Source organism: Camelus ferus, chromosome 14 (assembly GCF_009834535.1).
Source record: "Camelus ferus isolate YT-003-E chromosome 14, BCGSAC_Cfer_1.0, whole genome shotgun sequence".
Lineage (NCBI taxonomy): Eukaryota > Metazoa > Chordata > Mammalia > Artiodactyla > Camelidae > Camelus > Camelus ferus.
In genome coordinates this window covers 28,030,486-28,053,322 of record NC_045709.1, presented here as the reverse complement: position 1 = coordinate 28,053,322, position 22,837 = coordinate 28,030,486, and the positions used below count along the sequence as shown (strand labels likewise).

General features: G+C 42.0%; 1 protein-coding gene across 1 annotated transcript; it reads right to left on the bottom strand.

Moving 5' to 3' along the window:
- Positions 1-11,925: 11,925 nt before the first annotated feature.
- LIG4 (DNA ligase 4) lies at positions 11,926-21,296 on the bottom strand. Its single transcript, XM_006195180.2, is given in 3 exon segments — positions 11,926-16,123; positions 16,125-17,755; positions 21,165-21,296. Coding segments are annotated over 2 exon segments (2,535 nt in total). The 5' UTR covers positions 17,607-17,755; positions 21,165-21,296; the 3' UTR covers positions 11,926-15,070.
- Between the last annotated feature and the right edge of the window lie 1,541 nt (positions 21,297-22,837).

Here is a 22,837-nt window from a genome sequence, read left to right as displayed (position 1 = left end):
CGTTCTTAAGATAGGTCTTAAATATACATGGTTTTATCCCCAAATTTGGAAAGTACGTTTTAAAGGCTGAATTAAGCACTCCCAACCCCAATTCATATGCTGAAGCTGCGTTAGAACGTGACTGTACTTGAGAAAGGCCTTTAAGGAGGTCATTAAGTCATAACGAGGCCCTTGAGGTGGCTCTAATCCAGTCACTCTGCTTTCTCACCGGAAGAGGACACAGAGAGAGACACGAAGGATGCGGGCCCCAAGGAAAGACTGCGTGAGGACACGGGGAGAAGGCAGCTGTCTGCAAGACCAGGGGAGAGGCCTCAGGAAACCAGATCTGCCAACGCCTTGATCTCAGACTCCCAGCCGCTAGAGTGAGAGAGCCCACAGCAGCATCAGGGGCACGTGCCGTCAGCACGGCCTGTCACCGCGGCCGCTGCCCGTGACCGCCTGGCTGCGCGGGGTCTGCTGGGCTTTCCCGCCGTACCTACAGTCCTCTGTTCCTTCTGTCCAGACAGGCAGGAATTCGACCTCCCTGAATCTCAGTTTTCTTCCTCTTTAAAATATGGACAAACCCACCTCAAATCCTTTTGGAAGCAATTCTACGAAGTGGTGTTTTCATTCCACCGATGGACCAGGGCAGCTCCCCTCTCGTCTCCACTTGCCTCGAGCAGAACGGGCGGAGCTGCGCGTTCGCGTGCATTTCACTCCCCACTTCCAACACCGAGGAGCGTCTCCCAGACCCTCTCCTGCTGCGCATTCTCCACGAGCCTACTGACTTTGATTTCAGATTCTAGCCCCTTCAGGATCTCCCCGCATTTTCTTAGGCAAAGAAGTGCTGTATTATAACACCTGCCACGTGATACAGTCTTCAAGGGCACTAGAGTCTCCTGTTCTCTCCCCAGTGAACCTTGTGGTCGCGTCTATTTAAAAATCTAGAAAATAATAAAGGCAGTAAATAATTTTGATTACCCCTTGTTCTCCTGTTCAGCTTGCATAAACCATAGTGCACCTGGAGCAGGGGGAGGTGCCCAGTACACGTAGTTCTTCTGCTTTCCCTCAATGTTGTCTTTTTTGGCAGGTCTGTGTGGGCCAGGTTTCTGTTGATACATCGCAGAGGGAAAATAATGCTTTCAAAGAAACCATGAGGGTTGAGAATGAAGCTGTAACTGAGTGTTTTATTTTGGGAGAGATATCCCCTGTGAGACGGGGCTTTGTGTGGTGGCCTCTGGGGGTGCCTGCCTTACTCTGCCTTAGCCTTCACCTCTCAGCCGTTCAGAGCCTCAAACAGAGGCGAGCCCTTGGGACCTCTTCTCAGGTTGTTCCTGGCACACGCACAGCTGTGAGCATGGATGTGGCCTTCCAGCCTTCCAGGAAAGCGGGCGAGCTTTCCAAAGGCCCCTGTGGTCACTTTCTTCCCCTGCCACTCCTTGTAAGTTTTCTGGTTAGTTTGTAAATTGTGCCAGTGTGATCTTGGGTCAGGTAGGGGAGACGTTAAACAGCTGCCACTGATTGTTTCCCATGAATGCTCGCAGGGGTTGGGGTGCTTGCCTGGGCTATGTCTGAATCCAGCAAAATTAAAATAAGCCTCACATTTGGCTTTTCCAGCGAATGGCCAGATAGGCCAAATAGTGACAACTCACAGAGAAAGGGGCTTTGAGGGGCTCCAGCCCTGTCTGACCCCTCCAGTGCCTGTGGGAGGCTGGTGTTCACTGTCCCTGGGGAGGCTGCTTTGCAAGGCTGCCATGAAATTAAGGAGGGGAGGAAGGGCACAGGGCAAAAGAAGATATTGCAGAGCTCGCTCCTCTTACCAAAACTCAGCCATTTGCATTGAATAAACCTTCCCTGGATTTTTTCAAGCCTTTAGTTGATCACCAGAGTGCTAACCAAAAGTTGGTCTTGACAAGTTTTTTGTCAGTGTTCTTGTTTTTATGTTTTCCCAATGACGTCACTGGATTTCAAATCTGATTTTGTATTCTTACTTTTCAAAAACATTTCTGTAGAGAGGAGACAGGAAGTTTTATAAGCTTCAGGCCTCACAAATATGTACCTGTCCCTGGTGCTAAGCAACTACTTTAAGTCCTTTACAGGTACTAACTCATTTAATCTTCACCGGAACCCCATGGGGTAGGTCCGTATATTCCCAATGTTACCTAGAAGTGTGTTCAATTTCGGAGGTACTAAGGGAACAGCCCGAGGTCACAGAGCTGCTTAGTCACCTCCTAGCCCAGAGCCGTCCAGCCTGTGGCGTTAGACCCGGGCACTCCGGCTGCAGAGTCCAAGCCCGCAGCCGCCAGCCTAACACAACCCAAAACTGGTAGCAGGTGCTTCCTGCTTCTAACAGTTCCCAGCCTCCACTGTGAACGTGCAAACCACCTCATTTCTGTGGTTCGTTTTTGGATATTTTCCAGAGTTAATTTCAATTCCTCCTTCTGTTCATTTTTTGTTAGTCCAGACTTTTTTCCTTCGAAATTCGACTTTATTGCCCTACCATGAAGTTTTTTTTTTCCTAAACATCTATGAGAAATAATCAGTTCCATCAATTATTCATCATCAGAGTCCTATGGAATAATATTTACTTAGCAACTTTGGGGCACTATTAACTATTTCTTATCAAACACTACTAAGATAAAAATACAAATATCAGAGTATAACAGTACACTGATAGCTAATCAGTTAAAGATAGGCATTCATTATACACCTCTGTAAATTATAACTGAAGTGGGAACCCCCCCAAATATAGGTAAAAGGTTAATCTTCCCTGAAGGAACTATTAAGACTATTATAGCTATAGATAAAAGAGAGAATGCTTAAGCACCACATTTTTTGGTTTAGCCTAGAAATTCGATAGGAGTCCAGAGAAAGGAAAGATTAGAGGAGGATGTAGGAGAAGGTGAGAGGGGAACGAGCCACAGAAAACATGGTGGGGATTTCCAGGCAGAGGGGAGGGTCAAGGGTGCTCTCGAGTCTCTATAAAATAAGGAAGGGTATACAGAATAATGATAAATATGTGTTTCCCGGTTTTTTACTGAAATGATTTATTATGGACTGAGGGGTCACTGGAAAACCTGTTGATTAGAACAAAGATTTCATGGTGAGAAACTGAAGCATAAATTGAGCGTTAAAGAGGAGGCCATGGTGAATAGATGATGGAGATTACTGGTAAATCACGAGTGAATGTTCCATTAAGGTTCGATCTTGCATAGAATGCCCGGACATGGCGTTCAGTGGTTTCTCAGTCCCAGGACACTATTTGTTCCGGTGGCTCTCTCCCTTCTGATTCTTATTTGTTGCCCTTAACAGGCACAAGCTGCTATCTAGATTTTTGATTAACACAGAAATGCTAAACTGTACCTTGTCATTAAGCTCATCCTAAATGTTCCTGAGAGGGGATCTTTTGTTTGTTTGTTTTGTTTTTAGCAGGAGTATCTTGTTTATTGAAGTATAGTTGATTTACAACGTTGTGTTAGTTCCTAGTGTACAGCAAAGTGATTCAGTTATACAGGTACATATATATATATATTCTTTTTCAGAGTCTTTTCCATTATGGGTTATTACTGATATTGAATACAGTTCCCTGCGCTCTACAGTAGGTCCTTGTTGTTTATCTATTCTATATATAGCAGTTTGTATCTGCTAATCCCAAACTCCTAATTTGTCCCTCCGCCACCCCCATTCCTCTTTGGTAACCATAGGGGACATGCTTTCTATGTCTGTGAGTCTGTTTCTGTTTTGTAAATAAGAATCATATTTGTATCATGTTTTGTATCATATTTTGGATTCATTTGTATCATATTTTGGATTGCACATATATGTGATGTCATATGGTATTTGTTTTTGTCTCACTTACTTCACTTAGTGAGATAATCTCTAGGTCCATCCATGTTGCACAAATGGCATTTTTCTGAGAGAGGACTGAAGAAACCAATAATCATGTGACTCAGTTACAATGCATTTGATGTACATGGCTAGCTTCATAATTTATAGTCCTGTTATTTACACAAAGGACACATGGTGAATTTTTTTTTTCTTACTTTATTCTGATATACTGTGCTACAAAATCAATTCTTTGTTTAAAGAGCATAGAAAACGATGTACATAAGGCTTACTCTCATTATATCCTATTCATTCTGTTCTGCAGTCGGGCCAGTCAGCCTCTCCACATCAGCAGAAGGACTGGAGTGCAGTCTATGTACCACAGACCCTATCTGGTATCAGCTGGATCATCAATGAATTAGAACCAGATGGTACCTAACAACTTACAGTTTGAAAAAAAACGTAACTTCCATTTTTCCATTAGTGAAACCCTATGAAATACGTGAAGGAATCATTAGAAAAGGAAGCTGACAAATTAAGTAGGCCATAATAAGAAATGTACATATCTTAGGAATTTCACCAGAAGAGAAAAAAATAAGATTTCTGATTTCAGTGTCAGTGTTCAGTGTCTCATTTTTAAGTTCATTACCAATTTCACTTTCCTGGAATTTTCCCCTCAGTGCAGAAGTACTAGAAAATTCAGAAAAACACAAAGAAAAGGAAGCACTCATGATTATTGCACTTACATATAATTGGTGTTCATATTATACTGCATGTTGTTTATATCATTTTGCATACATTGCATGCTATTAAACCTTCTTCCTCAATAATTTAATAGCTGTCTTTCATATCATTATATGAACTAATTTATTTTACTTAACTATTTAGATTGTTCCTAGTTTTCTCCTATTGCAAATATCACGGTAAGCATCCTTACACATACATCTCTCCACATGTATGAAATTTCATTTGAAACAGTGATGCTAAACATACTAGGCCCAGAGAAATGTTGCCCCTTCGTTCTCACTATTTTCAAATAGATGAGGGTGATTAAAATTATGCATATCATCTCCACCTCTCCCAACAGGTGTTTGATGGTAACTGATAATTAGCAACTGCTCCTACAGTGATCTCATTTACACTAATTAACAAAATCAAATAAGGTGGAAATTTATTGTCCTGTTCAGTGAATCATGAGTCAGGCCGCTGCTCCTAACAAGGTAGGCATTTGAGTCTGGTTGTTAACAGACCGTCTGAAAAGGCATTTTGCTGACTACCTTCCAATAAACTTAATCTTGGGAGACAATAGTATAAGAAATACATCAGCAAGTTTCTCTGCTAAAAAAAGTTTACGCTGACTTTACATGAGGATTCCTGTGTATACAAAGGGGGAAACTCCTTCAATGAAGCCGTTCACGTTGAAGGAGACCCAGGAGAGTCTGGGGAGCCCATCATCAGACGCTTCAGGGAGGAGGAGACTGTCTTCTCCAAGACAAACAACGCTGCTGAGTGGAGGCTAAAGCCATTTGGCAATTACTGTGCCCTTTAATTTTCCGTATCCTCGTTAATCCAGAGTATCCATTTTGAACAAGCCAGATCTTACCTTTTTATCTATATTTACAATACTAGGGCCAATATCCGAGTGTGTTAAAAAACAAAAATCAAAAAACAGAGAAAGCGGTGGGTCTCTGTTGTCATTAGACAAGGCTCTTAGAATTAGCACTTATTCCTGAAAAACAAACACAAAACATAGCTTGAATTTAGCTTCTTTAGCTCTCGTGGCAAACATAAATGCCGGGTAAATTTAGCCATCATGAAAATGTGCCGAGACGACAGTCAAGGCTTCTTAATCTAGGCTGTTTCGATGAAATGTAATCCCTTAACTCCAACAAAATTTCAGTGTGATTAAACTGGTATCACTCATGTACATTTTAAAAAAATAAACAGACATTTTTATTTTAAAACATTTTATTTCTGTGTACCTAATAACAAAAACACCAAAATCAATATAAAAATTATGTTTGGTTTCTTACCAGAAGGATAGTTACTACCAGTCACATACCCAAGGCAGTAACATTTCTTACACCCCGAGCAGTCATGGCAGGAACGCTGGGAAACACTGAGGACCACGGTGATTACAGTCATTAGTATAAACAGGTACTTCACCCACCGGTCCTTCCTGTTTTCAACAGAACTGAGACCCCCAGCCTCCCTCCCGGGAGGAGCCGCTCTGGCCGTTGCCGTGTGGTCTGGAGGAGACGGGGTGGCGTGTGTAAGCATACTGGCGTGTGCCTCCCTTAAAAAATGTACAGTGAAGGAATCCTCACAGTGTCCTGCAGATTTCTATCTGTCATTCTACTTGATATATGTCAAAGATACTTCCCAACTGATAAATATAGAAACGCCTTTTTTTAAAAATAGCTTTACTTTGTCAGCAGCTGATACACCTTCATGTGTGGAACCAAACCTCTGTGACATCTAAGTTATTTCTTCTCTTTGTCAAAGTGCAGCTTTACAGTAACTATGCTTGTACATACATGTTTTCCTATATGTGTGACAACCTCTGAGAGACAAGTCCCTGAAAATTCAATAGCCTGGCCAGAGCATAAATACATGTTGAAGTTTGATACCTATTGCTATTTCCCCCAATGGAAGGTCAGTATATACATGATATAAATATTTGCCTTCAAGAAAGCATGAGAATATCTATTTTCTCACGTTCTTATCAACACAACGTAGTCTCAAAGCTTTGGTTTGCAAACATGGGAGCAAAAAGGAAAATACAACTTGCGTTTGTCTTTGTTATGGATGAGGAAGATACCGTTTTATAAGTTTAATAGCTGTGTGTTTTCGCTGACCTGTCTTACGTGTTTTTGAACATTTTTACACACAGTCGTATTTGTTATTTATTTCTAGCTGACAGCCTTCCTCATGGAAGCTCTTCATATGATAAAGACAAAAGTCATTTTTCTGCTGTTTTGTTACAGATGTTTTTCCTGTGTCATCTCCTTTGATTTACGGTGTTTACTGCAGAGTGTTTTTGTAAATGTTATAAATTATATTTAGCAACCTTTTCTTCTCTGGCTTCTAGTTTTTGCTTTGTTTTCAATACTTAAAACACCCTTCCCCTAAATTTGGATTCTTTTATGGCTTTGTTTTCTTTTAAATATCTGCTTTACCTGAAATATATTTGGTTTAAGCAATAAGAGTAGGTTCCAAAATGAGTGTCTGTTTTCTAGATGACGACACAGCTGTCTCCAAACCTCTTATTAAATAATCTATGTTTTCCTCATTGACATGAAACATCACCTTTGTTAAACACGGAAGTTCACGTTGTGTCCATCAGAATTTGACAAAGCCAAGTCCCATAGCTTGGAATTAATTACCCCAGTATGTCACCAACAAATACTTTATCCAGAATGATGCTGAGTTAAAGATAACATTGTTATTTAAATCTAGAGATTAGACTCCAGCCGCTAACAGGAAAATGTCACCTTAGGTAAAATCAAGAGCTATATTGACATTTAAAGACATTTGTGCTGTCAAAGGATAAAATTATATTTATGGGACATGATTTACACTTCATTCCTAGAGAAAAAAAATATTGTCTTATACCCAGTTTCTTGGTTTCTTTAGCTTTTTGCAAATCCCTTTATTGTCTTCGTTTTATCAGACCCAGTCCAAATTACACAGTGACTCATGGGCCAGAGAAAATCAACATATAAATATAAATAATAGAATTTTTCTATAAATTAATTTTACTTCTTCGTAATTAGTACAACTGTATTGTGGATTCTTGCTCCCTCCCCCCTCCCTGCTACAAACAGTGTTGTAAAATTGGAAGAAATTATTCCAATCTAGCAAACTTATCCCAAAGCAAAATCCACGGTTTTCTTGATCTTAATGAGCCAGTTTATACAGCGCCGTATCCCAGCTACCTAAAACCAGCTTACGCCCCTGACGCCTGTCTTTCTCATTATAAACGTTCCAACTTATCAAAAATCATTCAGTGTCGCTGGGGTCTGTGAGGCTGGGCTGTGGTAGCGAGCCAGGAGGGTCACAGCGTGGTCTTCCAGAGCGCTAATTAATAATAAATAGCATTTACACAGGACTTGACATCATCAAAGGACTTTGCAAGACACTAATTAACCCACAGACTCACCCTCGTAAAGGAAGTAAGCAGGAATTAGCGTTTGTTTTATGAATGAAAACCTGGCTTACAATAAAGCTGTGGTTATGTATGGTCTTTTGGAGTTTCTCACAAGTAGTATAATGTCTTCTTTCATTACATTTTAGATGATTCTAGGACAGGGTTTCTCAACCTCAGCATTATCGACATTGTGGTCTGGGTAATTACGCGGGGGCTTTTCTGTTCCCTGTCGGGTATTTAATTGCATCCTTGGCCTTTGCCCACAGGATTCCAGTCACACCACCCACGTCTTGACAGTCAGAAAGTCTCCAGATGTTGCCAGACCCCCGAAGGGCAAACCCATCCCTAGCTGTGAGCCGCGTTGTAGGAGAAAGGGCGAAAAATGATGGGGAACGCCCATTGCCAGGTTTTCCCTACAGACGCAGGGCTGTCCTCCCCTTCGCATTCTGTTACCGCTGTGTATCACGGGGCCTCTGCACCTGCTATTTTTCCTTCTCACACTACACACAAAAGTAACGGTAAGATGGAGTGTTCTAAGCACGGTTCTAATACGTCGGAAACACACACACACACTTAGTCCTCACAACTGGATAAACCAGGTACCATCGTTACTCTGTTTTATGCAAGAGGAAACTGGGGCTCAGAAAGGCTGCATAATTTGCCCAAATAGAGAAGTCTGGGTTCAGACTCAGGCACTTTGATTCCAGGGTCCATGCTGTCAACAGCTGAGTTCTGTCTGTAGGTATGATTTTTCCAGCAAGAAGTTTTTTCAGCAGTGGACACTGTTATTTTCATGTGTGTCAGAATAAATTCTCTAAAAAACAGCAGTGATACCACGGAGAATGGAAGCAGAAAGTCTAAAGAAAATCGGCACGGCAACACTGTGTGGACGTACTCCAAACAAACTGCGAGGCACTCAGTAAACCCAAGGCACACCGACACATGGAAAGACCCACAACACGCGATTCATATCCTCAAAGAGCTGATCCAAAAGATAACATCAGACAAACAGATGATGAGGCAGGAAATCATAAGGAACACCGAAAATTCTGAATTTCTGGGTGGTGGGGAGAAAGAGTTTTGTCATGACCAGGGCACTAGGGTAGAGCATACGGTAGCAGTGGCATATGAGCTGTGGCTTGAAAGATGAATAGGATTTGAAATTCGAGGATTGTCATAGAGGAGGCTCACAGAGGGCATTTCAAATAGAACCAGCCGGGTAGGCACGGAAGTTGAAAAGCTGAAGTGTAGTAAGCCAGCTTGGCTGGGATGGGCTAAGCAGAGAGATAAGATTGAAAGATTGGTTTGAGGTCAGGTACCAAATGTAGTCCAATCCATTTGGATTTTTTTCTGCTATAGAGCAAATGAAGGAGAAAAAGGAAGTATTTCTTTAGCGCCTTGGGTGCACTAAACGCTGGTGAGCACTTTGACACACGTTATCATTTAATCATTGAAGGGTTTCAGAGAGAGGAGAGCATGATGAGATGTGTATTCATTATCAACTGCTGAGTTTTCAACTGGAGACTCAATTGAGGAAGTGTCTGCTTCCCGCCCCCCGCCCCCCTGGCAGCATTCAGTTTCTTGCTGCTATAGGGTCCATCACAGCTCATGTCTATGCAAGTCAGAAAGGAGAGAGAAAGAGGGGGAGAGAGAAAAGGAGAGGAAGAAGGGAGGAGGAGAGGAGAAGAGAAGAGAGAGAGGCTGGGGCAAGTCTGCTACTAAGTGCACTGTAATTATGGAATGCTGTCTATCTTGCCCCCTCCTTAGGTTCGCAAGAGTCTCACGCCATTATATATCAGCAAAATACAAAACTCATTGTCACATCAGGTTTAGGTGCAGATGAGTTTCCTGGTTAAGAGCTGTTAGGCCCAGCTCTCCATCCATGGACCTGCAAAACAGAAGACGCAAGTTATCTTCACTCAGTACACCCAACGCGTGATGGTGAGGCCTGAGGTAACAGCTGTAGATGCTCCCCTTCAGAAGGGAGGGGAAATACAGGGGAGAAAGGAGTCTCTGCCCATAGCAGGTCTGAAATCCAGCCAAGTGGATGTTGGGAGTTCCTGGATTCACTTTCAAAGCTTGGAATAATTCTCTGTGGCTCTCTGGACTCATGGCTCTGCCCTCTGAGTCATCTTTTATTTTCAGGAGAGAAGGCATATGTTTGCAGCTGTGCAGGCTTCTGAGGCTGCTTCCTGCCAGCAGAACTTTGACGTTTTCCCTCCATCTCTTTTCATTTTAAACTCTCTCTGTTCCTTTCAGGCTAAGCTGGCAATGTTTCTGCTGAAATAATTTTCTCAAGAATCTTGTGGGTCTCCTGAGAATTTCGGAGTTTGGGGTTCACTCCTTTAGGCAGAAGTCACTTGACAGATTTGTTGAGACCTTCACTTTGACCTCCTGCTGAGATGCTCAGAGACAAATAACATACTAAACCTTGCTACGAGTCCTAGATACAGTTTGAGAGGATCTGAGAGGATGCCTTGAAACAACCCTTTGTGAAGTTGCATATCAGATCTTTAGGTATTTGTGAGACTAGAGCAAACTTTGCACAATCACACCTTCAGATTTTACTGTATAAGACACTTCTGAAGCAATGTCTGAATTTCAGCAGCTTTGCTATCTGGAGAGGCTGAAAATTTTTTTAAAAATCATCAAATTGTTTCTTTTTGCTTATCAGGCAAAAACAGATTTTTGTCTGGCTCTGAGGGAACTTACCAGTTATATTAAAGCTACTGTGAACCTCTTATCCCCCACAAAAAACAAATAAAAATGCAGATTTTTGTTTGAATCCTTTTGCATTTTCCTATAAGCAGCGAGAAGCCAGGTGGCATCACCGACACTATGCGTAAACTTCCTTAGCTGGATCTCCAAGGTCACCACCTACACGCTCTTTTTACATAATTTCAGGAGACAACTTCACAGAGCTTCTGCCACTGCAGGACAGCGATCCCCCTCCCTCCCGGTTCCAGTGTTTGTTCCTCACCGCCTCTGAGCCCTGGTTGGCAGTGTCCCTGCAATCCAGATTCCTACCGCCAGTCTGCTTGTGATTTAGGCTTTCTGTATTGTGCTCCTCAGATGTCTTCCAGACTCCCCCCAGTACCCACTTCCAAGGCCACTTGTTAGGTAATTGTTGAGCAGAACCCGATTCCGGAACCAAAAATATATATTCGTTTTCTATTGCTAGTTTCTCATGTGAAGAAGACACTCAGGAACCGTCGTTTCCCCACTCCCGGGGCTGTTGCCAGCATTCAGTTTTTTGAAACTGGGGGATCTACGGCCACTTAACTTCTTTAAGGCCAGGAAAGGGAGAGAGAAAGACTCTTCCAGCTCAGTCTCCAGACACAATGGAACCAAGACAAGCCACGCCTGCCCTGTCGGGTCTGAACCCCTATGCCGCACTGCACCACTCAGGTCTGGGTTGACTTGCTATAGGGCAGTGGTGACTAGAGCAAGACTCATAATATTTAAGTCCAATTTTTGGTTTTTTATTAAGTAAATTCATTTTAATTTTCTTTAAATGAATTATGAGAGTAATTGGCAGAAATTTAAAAATAGCATACTATATCACATTTGGAAATTATCATATATTAAAATATGCTAAAATGAACTGTTTCAGCATCGAGAATAAATAAAAATACTTTCATTTCCTGATTTTTAGTTTTTATAAATTGTACTTCAAAAAATCAAGTGGATTACTTTTTTAAATTATTGTGGTGTTTTTGTTTTTGTTTTTGTTTTTGTTTTTCCTCTACGAGGCTAGAGATAATGTTTGGAGTTCTTATTTGCAAGCTCTATTCTACAAATAAAAATGCTGGGGTTATGAATAGTGCACTACTGCCAATAAATAAAAGGCAAGCTGGATATGACTGTCGGTATAGCTTCTCTTCTATTCAACTCTGTTTTGGAACTGCTAGAAAAAACTCGGTATCACACACAGGAAGTTTATCAGATGAATACAGTTTATTAATCTGGTGACAATTACCTTATAGGCATTTGTAATATTATTACTTGTACGCTCATATTACTTGTTTTATTTTACCCAATGTACCTTATTTTTCCTTCTTTCACTGAAGATACATTATGGGGAAAATGAAGTTCTATGCTACTGACAATAAAAACAATCGGAGACCGAATAACGGTCCTCATCTCCACATCCGCGGGGGGGCGTTCAGCTTAAAATTGCTGAATTTTTACCCAGAGGCTTTTAAATGACTCCATTTTCAAGGGAACATTGTCTAATTTATCAATGCATACATACAGCCAGAGACATTAAAGCAATCTCTAGCCTTGGGTGGAAACATGTTTGTAAAGGCCAGAGGCCCCCACGCGGTCGGGCGGGAAGATGCTCCCTGCCTGAGGCCGACCCTGCAGGTCCCCGGCCGCCGCGTCAGACCGGGCGGCGCCCTCGCAGCGCCTCCCCAGCGGTCAGCGGTGCCGCATTTCCGGGAGACGGGAAGTCATTTATAGAAGGAGATGGAGGGGGAAATTATCATAATTACTCTTACTTTTCTTGTGGGACTGTAACCACTGCCCCCCTCACCCTAAAACTCTTGCCCCAATCATTGTAAAAACCATTATTAGAATCATAAGGAAGAGGAGGTACCTTACTCAAATTATATAAACATAAAAGCTAGAGAATGCATAGGGCTGAATGGTATTTTTGCCTTTAAGTGTTATGATGCACATTTTGTAATAATTTGAAGGCTTGAATTATTCGCTGAATTCACTTCACTTCGATCTCTTGCAAGGGTGTACCTTCAACTTAGCGAGAGCTGCGATTCCTCCATCAGCAAGTAGAGACATCTCAGAAGCAGTGGTGCTCTTCATTAAGACGATCTGGAGCATTGACGACTTTACAAGCATTAATCAAAAACGAGAAACAAAATTTCAACTACTGATATTCTTGAGAACTCATGAGTTTCAGTTCGCTTACTGGTCTCATCGCATAGCAGGAAATATTCTAACTCTGACATAACACAACACCTCCTCTTGTTTGAGCAATAACCCTGTGCCAGGGCAGTGTTAGGTTTGGCTTTTGATCACGATGCGATGCTTTGTACATTGTCTCAGTACTTAGTGGTGGCCCATTTTTAGAGGAGATTAACTTGAGGGTCACTTTTCTAACGTCACAGAACTCTCACTAGCAGAACTTTGCGCTGGTGGCTTGCTCTCCGAAAACGCTGGCTTCCTTTCACTCCCCACCTTTATCTGGACCTTTGATTTCCTTTGTCTCTATTGTCCCTATTTTGCCCATTTTTAAATCCCATTCCCAGTCCTGGAAGGACTGCTGGTGGCTCAGTTTTGAGAATTGATCTGGATTGTGCCTCCAGGTTCGGGTGGGGGGCTCTTCCTTACCTGCTCTTGTGCTGCATGAAACCCTTCCCAGTTTCAGTGGGTTTTCTGTCTGAACTTCTGTGCTGTCCAGGAAAGACCTGCTGACTATTTATGTAGTTTCTGGTGTTCTCGGGATCTTCAGGACCTACGCAGTCTCTCTGCCTTCTTCACACAAATACTGCAAGTCTTGAGCTCTCCTGTTTCCCTCACCTCTTGTGTGTTTGGATTCTCGGGGGCACCTCATTACCTGGTCCTGTTGTGAATGTCGCCCTCGGTGTTTCACTACGATCTAGTTGTTCTTTCTGGTTATTTTATACTTATTTGTTACACTACAAATATATATTTTCTACTTTCCTTACCATCAATAACCTAGAATAGTAAATGTTATTATCTTTGGTGGTAAAATTATGTTTCTTTTCCCTACACTACACTTACTTACATTTTGTCATTTTTCTCAATAGACATTATATAAAAATATACAAGTTAAAATTTTTTAATAAAGCTCATTTAGTAATACGAAATACAAAGGACCTTAAATAGGAACTGACTTGAATCAGTTAAAAATTACAGTGAATCAGTTAAAAATTACAGTATCTGGCTGAAGTAAGTATCCTAAATTGTTTTAAAATAAGTACAAGAAATTGTTTTAATAGTACATTAAATATTTTATTTAAATTAAGAAATATAACAAAACATACATTTGTTCCACTGTTTGGATAAAATTTCTAATTACCTACAAATAATCTACACATTATTTCTCAGGTACCAAGTTCCAAGTATTTCATTAGTGTCATGAAAACATATTTTTCAAAATGTATAGGCTATATTCCAAAATCTGGTATATTTTGGTATTTATATGTTTGGTATGTAAATCTAGACATAATATATATACATGTACACACATACTATCCACACTTTAAATAACCCAAGGATAAATAAAAGTCACTGTAAAAAGTCAAAGCTATTAATTCTCTGTACAGAAAGCTACAACACACAGGCCACTCCAACACCTGTTTGATACCTAGGAAAACCACTCTTTGTGAATGCTATTTATAAAGGGGTACAAATTCACATAAAACGTTTTCTTTAAAGCCGCTCTGTTTTAGAAAACAAACATGGGCTAAGTACTTTTAAAATTGCAAGAGATTTTAAAAAGCAAACTGATGTAATGTTAAGTTTTTAAACCATTAAATCTTATTCAACTTCCCGTGATTTAGCTAATAGCATCATTAACAAGGTATTTATTCATGAGCTTGAACTTAACTTTAAAAAAGTTTACATCTCACATATCAAAGAGGAATTTTAGCCTTCAATTTAAAAAAATAAATTTTCACAAGCCCAACTGTAACAATTCCGATTTTTTCCTTGCAATGCTTTTATTAGATAGAAACTATTATTAAAATTTTTATTTGACTTTCAGAAAAATCCTGGTTAGGTCAATGCTTTTAATGACTTTAAAAGCTTCTAAACGTACTTTATTAATATCTGAGTCAAAATTTTAGATTTCTGTAGGGAGATTATAATTTTAAACTATTTATTTCATCTTGGTTATAAAAATCAACTACTACACTGCTAAAAAAATTTTTTTTCTCTCTTGACTTTAGGCCATTCAGTGTCTTTCCTGTATCAGAAGTTAAAGTGATTGTGTTTCTATAGTTAATAATAATACTGTTTAAGCACAGATTTTAAGAGATTAAAAATAAAATGCAATTTAATATTTTATCATTCCAGCCTGTTGTAGTAAGTCGGCCAGATAGGAAGCTTTCCTCAATAGGAAAGCTAGCTTTAAACCAAATATTGATTTTCCTCCTGTAATTCACACTTGTCTATTGATTCAGTTACCCAACATTCTTGTAGGATTTTAAACTTTCTCTTAAGAGCTCTTCGAAAAGCTTTAAAATCTGCAACACGACTACGATCTTCCCCAACGATTACGTGTGACACGCCCTCGGCTAAACAAGAAACCACTTTTGCTCCATGAAATCGAAGCTCCAAGGCTGTTATAGCTAATCTTGTTCCCTCGATTTTGGTACTTAAGTCATTAATAACAGTGTACAAGTCCAAATAAACAGTGTGGCTTCGAAACATACTGAGATGAGAGCTGTCCCAGGAATAGCGGTGTTCTAAGTCGGCGATCACAGCGGCCATCTCTCCAGGAGTCTGTTCCCTAGGATCTTTAATTCCTGAGAACACTTCCTTCAGTTGATTCAAATCTGTGTCAACAAAGTAACTATCACCATAGCAGTCATACTCTCGGGCAAAATGCTCTCTTGTTGATGGGCACATGTGAATCATGACGCGAGGCTGCCAGGGCACACAGCGTTTGGTCTGGAAACACTCTAAAAGCCACTCAGGCTTGACGACATCATGCTTATTTGAAGAAATTATGTTTTTCACTCTAATGTTCTGAGCCCCTGCGATCACGCAGTATGTGTCTGGGCCTGGATTCTGTACTATGTAACCACCAAATTCTGCAATTCTGTTCTCCAGATCAGGCTTTGGGTGGCCGTCTGTTCCACTCATAACACAAAACTCCACATCTTCAAATATATTAGAAACTTTGCTTATGTTAGAGAGGTTAGGTGCTTTTAGGTGCTCGATAATTCCAATGACTTTCTTAACCTTGGGGGCAGCTTTGCGCTTTTTCTCTTGCGGTTCGTCATCACCACCTATGTGAAGGTGTTTAGATGCGAGCTTTCCAGATGCTTGCCCCCGAAGTTGCTCCAGCTCATCCAGGGTTGTGCACTCATGCCACTCTTTGTCTTCTCTTATCTTTTCAATTCGTGGAAAACGCAACGTGCAGCCAGTTTTATACATGTCACTGGGGACGATCTCTGCAGGCCTTAACCTGAACAATGACCGAGTGGCAAGGTTCAATGTACACCTCTGGCTTCTCTGTTCCACATAAAATGCTGCTGGGCGGAGCCTTCTTGTGAAAAGGCTTCCAGTGTTTGGCCAATTTCAAACCCAGGTCATACAGTTCTTTCATGGTGTAACCTGAGCCAACACGACAGAGAGTATGAAACACTGATGGTTTTTCCCCAGAAGTGGGCTTCTCTGCCACAGCACACAAAAAATGAGACATCATTCCACCCCGTGAACCTTTACCCCAATAGCCTCCGACAATCAAGATGTCCAGTTTGTCCATCAATTCATCAACATACTCTGGTTTAATTTTTAACCATCCTTCACCTCGTTTGTCTGGCTTGTAAATAGAAAGAGGATGCTTTACCATGATTCCCTCTTCTCTTTTATCTATTGCTTCATTCAAAGCATCAACTACCTCTTTCTTAGTCTGGGCTTGTGTCTTCTGCACTATTTCTATTCTACCTGGGATTGGTGTGAAAACACTATTCAGAATTTCATGCCTGTTTCTCAGGGTCTCATGTCCTAGCTTTTTATTATTAACCATCAACACATCAAAAACACAGTAACAAGTTTGCAGATCAGAATCTTCAACCATTCGTTTAATATCAAACTTATTCCCCTTCTGCATAAACGTTTGCGTATGAGGGTTGTAGGCCATCATCTCACCGTCCAGGATACAGTTCTGCACGTCTGGCTTGAATGTACTGTGAATGAACGGCGTCAGAGAGCCTTCCTGTGGGGAAGCACCAAACTGGTCCTCGTAGTTGTACCCGTTTCGCGAGAAGTACTGGTACACATCCCCGTCTTTGTGCATCTGCATGCGCTCGCCGTCTAGCTTGGTTTCGATGTAGAAACTCTGGTGTTTCATGTCCTTCTCGATTCGCTCAATATCCGCTATGGCAGCCAGCATTGGTTTAAAGGCTGAGAATAAAGTGATAGAAATGTCACTGAGTCCGACCAAAGGGTCATGCAGCTGCCTACAGACTTTCTCCAAATCTGTGGTGACACTGTGCAACTCTTCCGCATCATTATGAAAAATAGAAAATATAGTCTTCTGACTAAAACCAAGCTTGAGGTCCTTTACAATCATCCGTATCAGCCACTTCTGTTCAAGTGCTGAACTCTGAGTTATAAGCTGAAGAACACTCTTCTTTACCAGGTCCTTCCTTTTGGCAGAATTATTGCTGGCAATGGAGTCTAAAATGTCATTTACTTGCTGGATGGTTAAACTGCCTTTCTGCAAACATCTGGGCTTCAACACAAAGTACGCAATCATCGCGAAGTCTCCGGCGTCTGCACGAGCTCCAGTAGGCGTCCTGTAATTCAGGAGCTTAAGGGCGTCCTTTCCTTCTCTGGGTAGGTTAAGCAGTTCAATGTAAAGCTTAGCAAGCATAGTCTCTTTGATTCCATAGGCCATTCTCTCTCTTTCCAGCTGAGGAAGGATAAGTCTCATGGCTGGATAAAACGAGTCTGTGACATCTTTTTGGTTCTTATGAAGGGCATCGTGAAATTTTCTCCAAGAATCTAAAAATTCTTTGAAGTGTCTGATTTTTTCTGCCCGTCCTTTACTTTTCTGTATTCGTTCTAAAGTTGAACATAAATCTGCAAAAGGAACGTGAGAGGCAACAGTTTGTGAAGTTTGGGAGGCAGCCATAGAAGCGATGGTGAATCTTCTGGTTTATCTAATAAGGCAAAAGGAGAATAAGTAAAAGATAAAATTCAACTAAATGTTTACTGTACAGAGAGTGTCTGGTTCATAATAAACGTCTGGTCATGTTTGCCAAAGGAAAGCAGATCAATGCTATAAATGCTGTCTCTTTCCAACCTCTACAATGAATGCTAATCAACTACTTTGCGTCAATGTCATTTCATTTCTGGGCTTCTGAGGTAAAGGCTTTCCTAATATTTCTTTATCTTTCAGACCACCACCCAGCACCAGAAACAAACTTCTTAAAATCATGTTTTTAACAAATTGCTAGCTCACTAAATTGAAATTTGGCTGAACTGAACTCCTACATGGATAGGGCCCTTTCCCCGAAACAGGCACCCTCTTCTCGCAGACGAAGCCCGTGACCGTTCGCTGCGCCGCCTTCACTGCTAGCTGCGCCAGACGCCTCCAGCACTCAGGACCCAAACCAAAGTAAGCTCCCCATGAAATTCTCACTTTCCCCATCTCTTTTAACTCTATTTTCATAGTTACTTGGAGTTTTATAAATTTAAATTCATTTCTACACTTTTTGGGTTGATATTCCAGTAATCCTCAAACTGCTTGCTGACTATATACGAGCCAGGCACTGTGCTATGGGCAAGACAGTATGCTTCCACCTTAAGAATACATTCTATAAAGAAAAAGGAATGTAATAGGAACAACTATAAAATGCTAAGTGCTTTAACAAAAATATAACAGAAGTAAAATTTTATGAGACAGAGCTTTTCACTGAAGTACCTTCCAAAGTCAGAGAGGAAACAATGGGGACCTTGCTGGGCTAAGGTCTAGAATATTCGCTAAAATGGTCACCACGAACATGGAATTTCTTTGACGTTTTAAATATCCAAGCAAGTTCTATTACAGTCTGTAAGGTATCAGAGCCAAAATAATATAGTTTAAAGTATGTAACCCTAAAATATACTAACTTTTCCAAAAAAAGGTTTCAGTAAAATACCTCCTCTAGGAATTCAGCCAGTTCTGTCTTGTGGTTTCGGACCCCTGCTGGCACATCCCCACACAGCCCTGCGAGCAGGGGGCTGAGCAGCTCCCCAGGGAGCGGGGAGATCCTGTGGTGCAGAGACCTGAGATCCCCCACCCCGGCAAACAGCAGAGCAGCACACGTTGCCAGCAGAAGGCTACACTGCCTGCTGTCTAACACGAGAAATCAAACGGCCAGACACAATCCACGTTTACTAAAGTGCCGGCCTCCTGAGGTCAGAAATCGTGTTGTAATTTTGCCACTGGCTCCTGGCACAGAGTAGGTTGGTTTGTGCAATGAATTATTGAATACCTAGGGTTGATTCCTGGAAAAGCACACCAAGGAAGGCCAGGAACTAAGCACAACACGTAGGCACGCACACCCCCCCAGCACGAGCGGTGGGGTTCAGTTTGGTCACAAACACTCAGCAGCTACGACTGCACTGGGAACATGCATTCGGGGGTCTGTGGGGAAAACAAGCTTCACTTCTCTGTCTGATTCCTGACAAAGGAAACCCAACATCTAGACCAAGAGATAAACCCATGAGAGACCACATCCAGAGTCTTTTATCTTTGAATCTAGGAACTCCTTCCCCTCACTGTGTCTCATTTGCATAACTGACTGCACCACCTGGTCAGGTCTGCTCACTGCCCTACCTCAAAACAAGCTTCCTCCAGCTGGCGCCTGACGGGATATAATGTCATGTGTATGATTTATATATAATATACATAAAATGAAGTAATGAAGTGCAGAAATAGTTCTTTGACTGTTCAAGATTGGCATACAGTTTCTGGTCCATCTGTACACTCTATATGGTCTCAAAGTTTCCCTGAACAAGTCCCAGGCAAAGACTCAAATTACTTTTTATAATGTTGAAACCCACATAATACACATGTGAATATACATGCATCATAAGATTGCTATAAAGATAAGGATTCCAATGTTACTATAAAATGAACAGACAAAATATTTTTACTTATTAAAACTGTACAAAGAATTCAAATATTAGGATTTCCACTGTTTTGGTTTTTTTTTTTTTTTACATATGCTTTAATTTCATTTCCTGGATTCTTAAGATTTTAGCTGATGGTTTCTATTTGTGAAAACAAAAACAAAAACAAAAACAAATAAGTCTGTGGTTAGGGCTCAGGCTCTGGAGTCCACTACATCTGAGTTTAAATGTAGACGCTGACGCTTAACAGCTGTGTGGTATGGGGCAACTATTTAATTTCTCTAAGCTTTGGTTTCCTTAAGTGCAAAGCGGGGTTTATAACCATGTAGAAACTAGAATGACATCCGACAGTTTACAAGGTGCTTAACACAGTACCTGGCAATTAGTAAGTCCCTGAACAATTTTAGTACTATAATGCATGTTGATCCGAACAACATTGAAAACAAAAATAATACAAAATACTAAACCTGTAAGAAGAGAGGGGACGCTTCATTCTGACAATGATAAGCAAAGCTTTCTAGAGAATGAATAGTTAGCTCAATAATGACTCATCGTCCATTCAGGTGCTGCCTTTATCGTCCTGATGACAGCAAAACAAACTAGCAAGGCTTTGTTTGGTGAATATGGGAGATTCAATGCTATTTTATTGGAGAGAGAGTGGTACCCCTGAAGTTTCTTTCATGTAACCCTCGAAAAGACAAAGGGCTTACAGGATCCTACCTTTCACAGAACGTTGTGATATTCTGGGAGAACCTCAGGAGAAAGAAGTGAGTGGTGAGCAAAAGGGAGACGGCTGTGGGATTCAGAAAGTTAACGACAGGCAAGGCGTAAGAAGAGAACAGGACTCGCTCCAAGCCCGCACTCGCTCCCAGCCCGCACTCGCTCCCGCCCCTCAAGCCATATACACGCCTGCAAAATCACTGGAGGAAGGGTCCACATCACTCCTCCGCCCCAGCCAAAACCCTCAACGGATCCCGAGTGAATTCTCCGGCTCCGGGCAAACCCAGTGTCTCTCTGAGCCCCCGGTCCCCTGGTGGGGTGGCCGCGGGAATCGGGCAATTCAAGCAGCCGACACGGGTCCTGAGAGGCAGAGGCGGGGAAACTGCAGCCCCCTCCCCACGCCCCAAGGGTGGGGTCTAGAGCAAGCGCCGCGGACCGGAGCCCGGCCTCCGAGGCAGCGCGGCCGCCGGGGTGCCGTGCCCTCACCTGGGGGCCCCTCACCTGGGGGCCCGGAGGCGGACGATGGCAAGGACTTTCGGTCCCGGAGAACAAGGAACCTGAACTGGACCGCAGCATTCGCTGAGCTGAGAAGACGCGGCACGGCCCCGCCTCTCTGGCCACCCCTGCCCGAACTCCGCCCTCCCAGGCTTACCCTGGGTCCTCTGCGCAATCCGAGTCCCCCTCCGCCCCGCCAGCCGCCGCACGAGCCTCCAACCTGACGTGAGGTCCCTGACGGCGCCGCCAAGCCGGAAGCAGAGCGTGGAGAGCCGGTTCCGCCAGCTGCTCCCTGCGCAGGCGCACTCGCTGTATGCGGGGCGGGAGGCCCTGACCTAATAAGGATGATGCGCGCAAGCGCCGTCGCCACCAGCCGGCCGAGAGGCTGTGACGTCAGGGAGGTGATTGGCGCAGGAGCCGAAACGGTTGGGCGGGCACTGGGAGGACTGCCCACCTTGCTGGGCTGCTGAGGACTCAAGGGAGCAAAGGTTACAGTGTTATTACAAACACTTCTCCCGTTGGCTGCAGCAGCAGCGGCAGGTGCTTTTTGCTAGCGGTTGACTCAATAGAGTGGATTTCGTTGCTGAGAACCCAAAACACTTTGTCCACTGCTCGCTACTGGGACTTTGAGCCTGAGCCCTCTCTCTGCTTAAAGTGCGGTTAGCAAGGGACAACCTCTCAGAGTTCTGCTCCCAGTGTGTAAACGGTGCTGCCAACACTCATTTCCCCGGCTAGTTGTGAAAGCGCCCAGGGGAGAAGAGGGCATCTTTCCTTCCAAAATGTCTGCTCTGTCATTTAGGTGGAAAAACAGACTTTTGCAAAATTGTCTGAGACTGTTTTTCCTATTTTTCATGATGGTGAAACTTTGATGGGAGTTTGTTTCCTAACACATACATAATACATAATTCATAATAATACCTAATATGTAATTCATAATATAGCCGTAAACAGTTGCATACTCCGAAATCAACTATGGACTCTTCCAGTATCTGTTCAAGGATTCGAAATTATTCGACAAAACTTTACTGAACACTCGTTATCATATTGGAATTGTGCTATCTATCAGGATTGAGAAATGAAAACAAACCCAAACCTTATGTTCCAGGAACTTTTGATTTCTCCCAGTATTCTGCTGTGGTTTCTCCTCCTCCACAATGGGGTGGAAATTATTCATAAAGTGTAAGAGGAGACAACTTTTATAATTATTTCATTTTCGTATAAATATTTTTGCTTTAAAATGGAAGTGAAATTTTGCTACAACAGGCTCTGAGAAAACATTTTAGAGCTGTTAAGTGCCCTTAGGAGTTGTCTAATGTACAAAAAAAGTCTTTTTACGAACTGACACATATTAATTCACAGTACTAGTTTGTAGTAAACCTGGATTAGGGCTCCTCCTAGCCCCACAAAAATTAATTTCATTGTTATGTCTAATTCACCTATGTTATCTGAGTATTTCTCAGAAATCACCTATGGGTTGTAAAGTCACATGATGCTGTTTTGTGGGTAATTTTCATACTTAACCATTTAACTTAATTGTCAATTTACTTTGGAGGAGCACATAACAGTGTTAAGTTAGAGGATCCTCCACGTCCCCATATTCGAGATGGCACTTGTCTGTGTACATTTTCGTACCTTGTTCAACATTTACTAAGTTCCTACATTGTCGGAGACTGTACGTTGTATTAGTGATGTAAGAAAGGAGACTGTAATTACCAGACCAAACTTCAAGTTGATTCAAATCCCAGTCTCCAATTTACCATATGACTTTAGCCTTTCTAATGCTTGGTTCGATGAGAACCAAGAGTTTTTCATTAAGTATCTGCTGGAGTT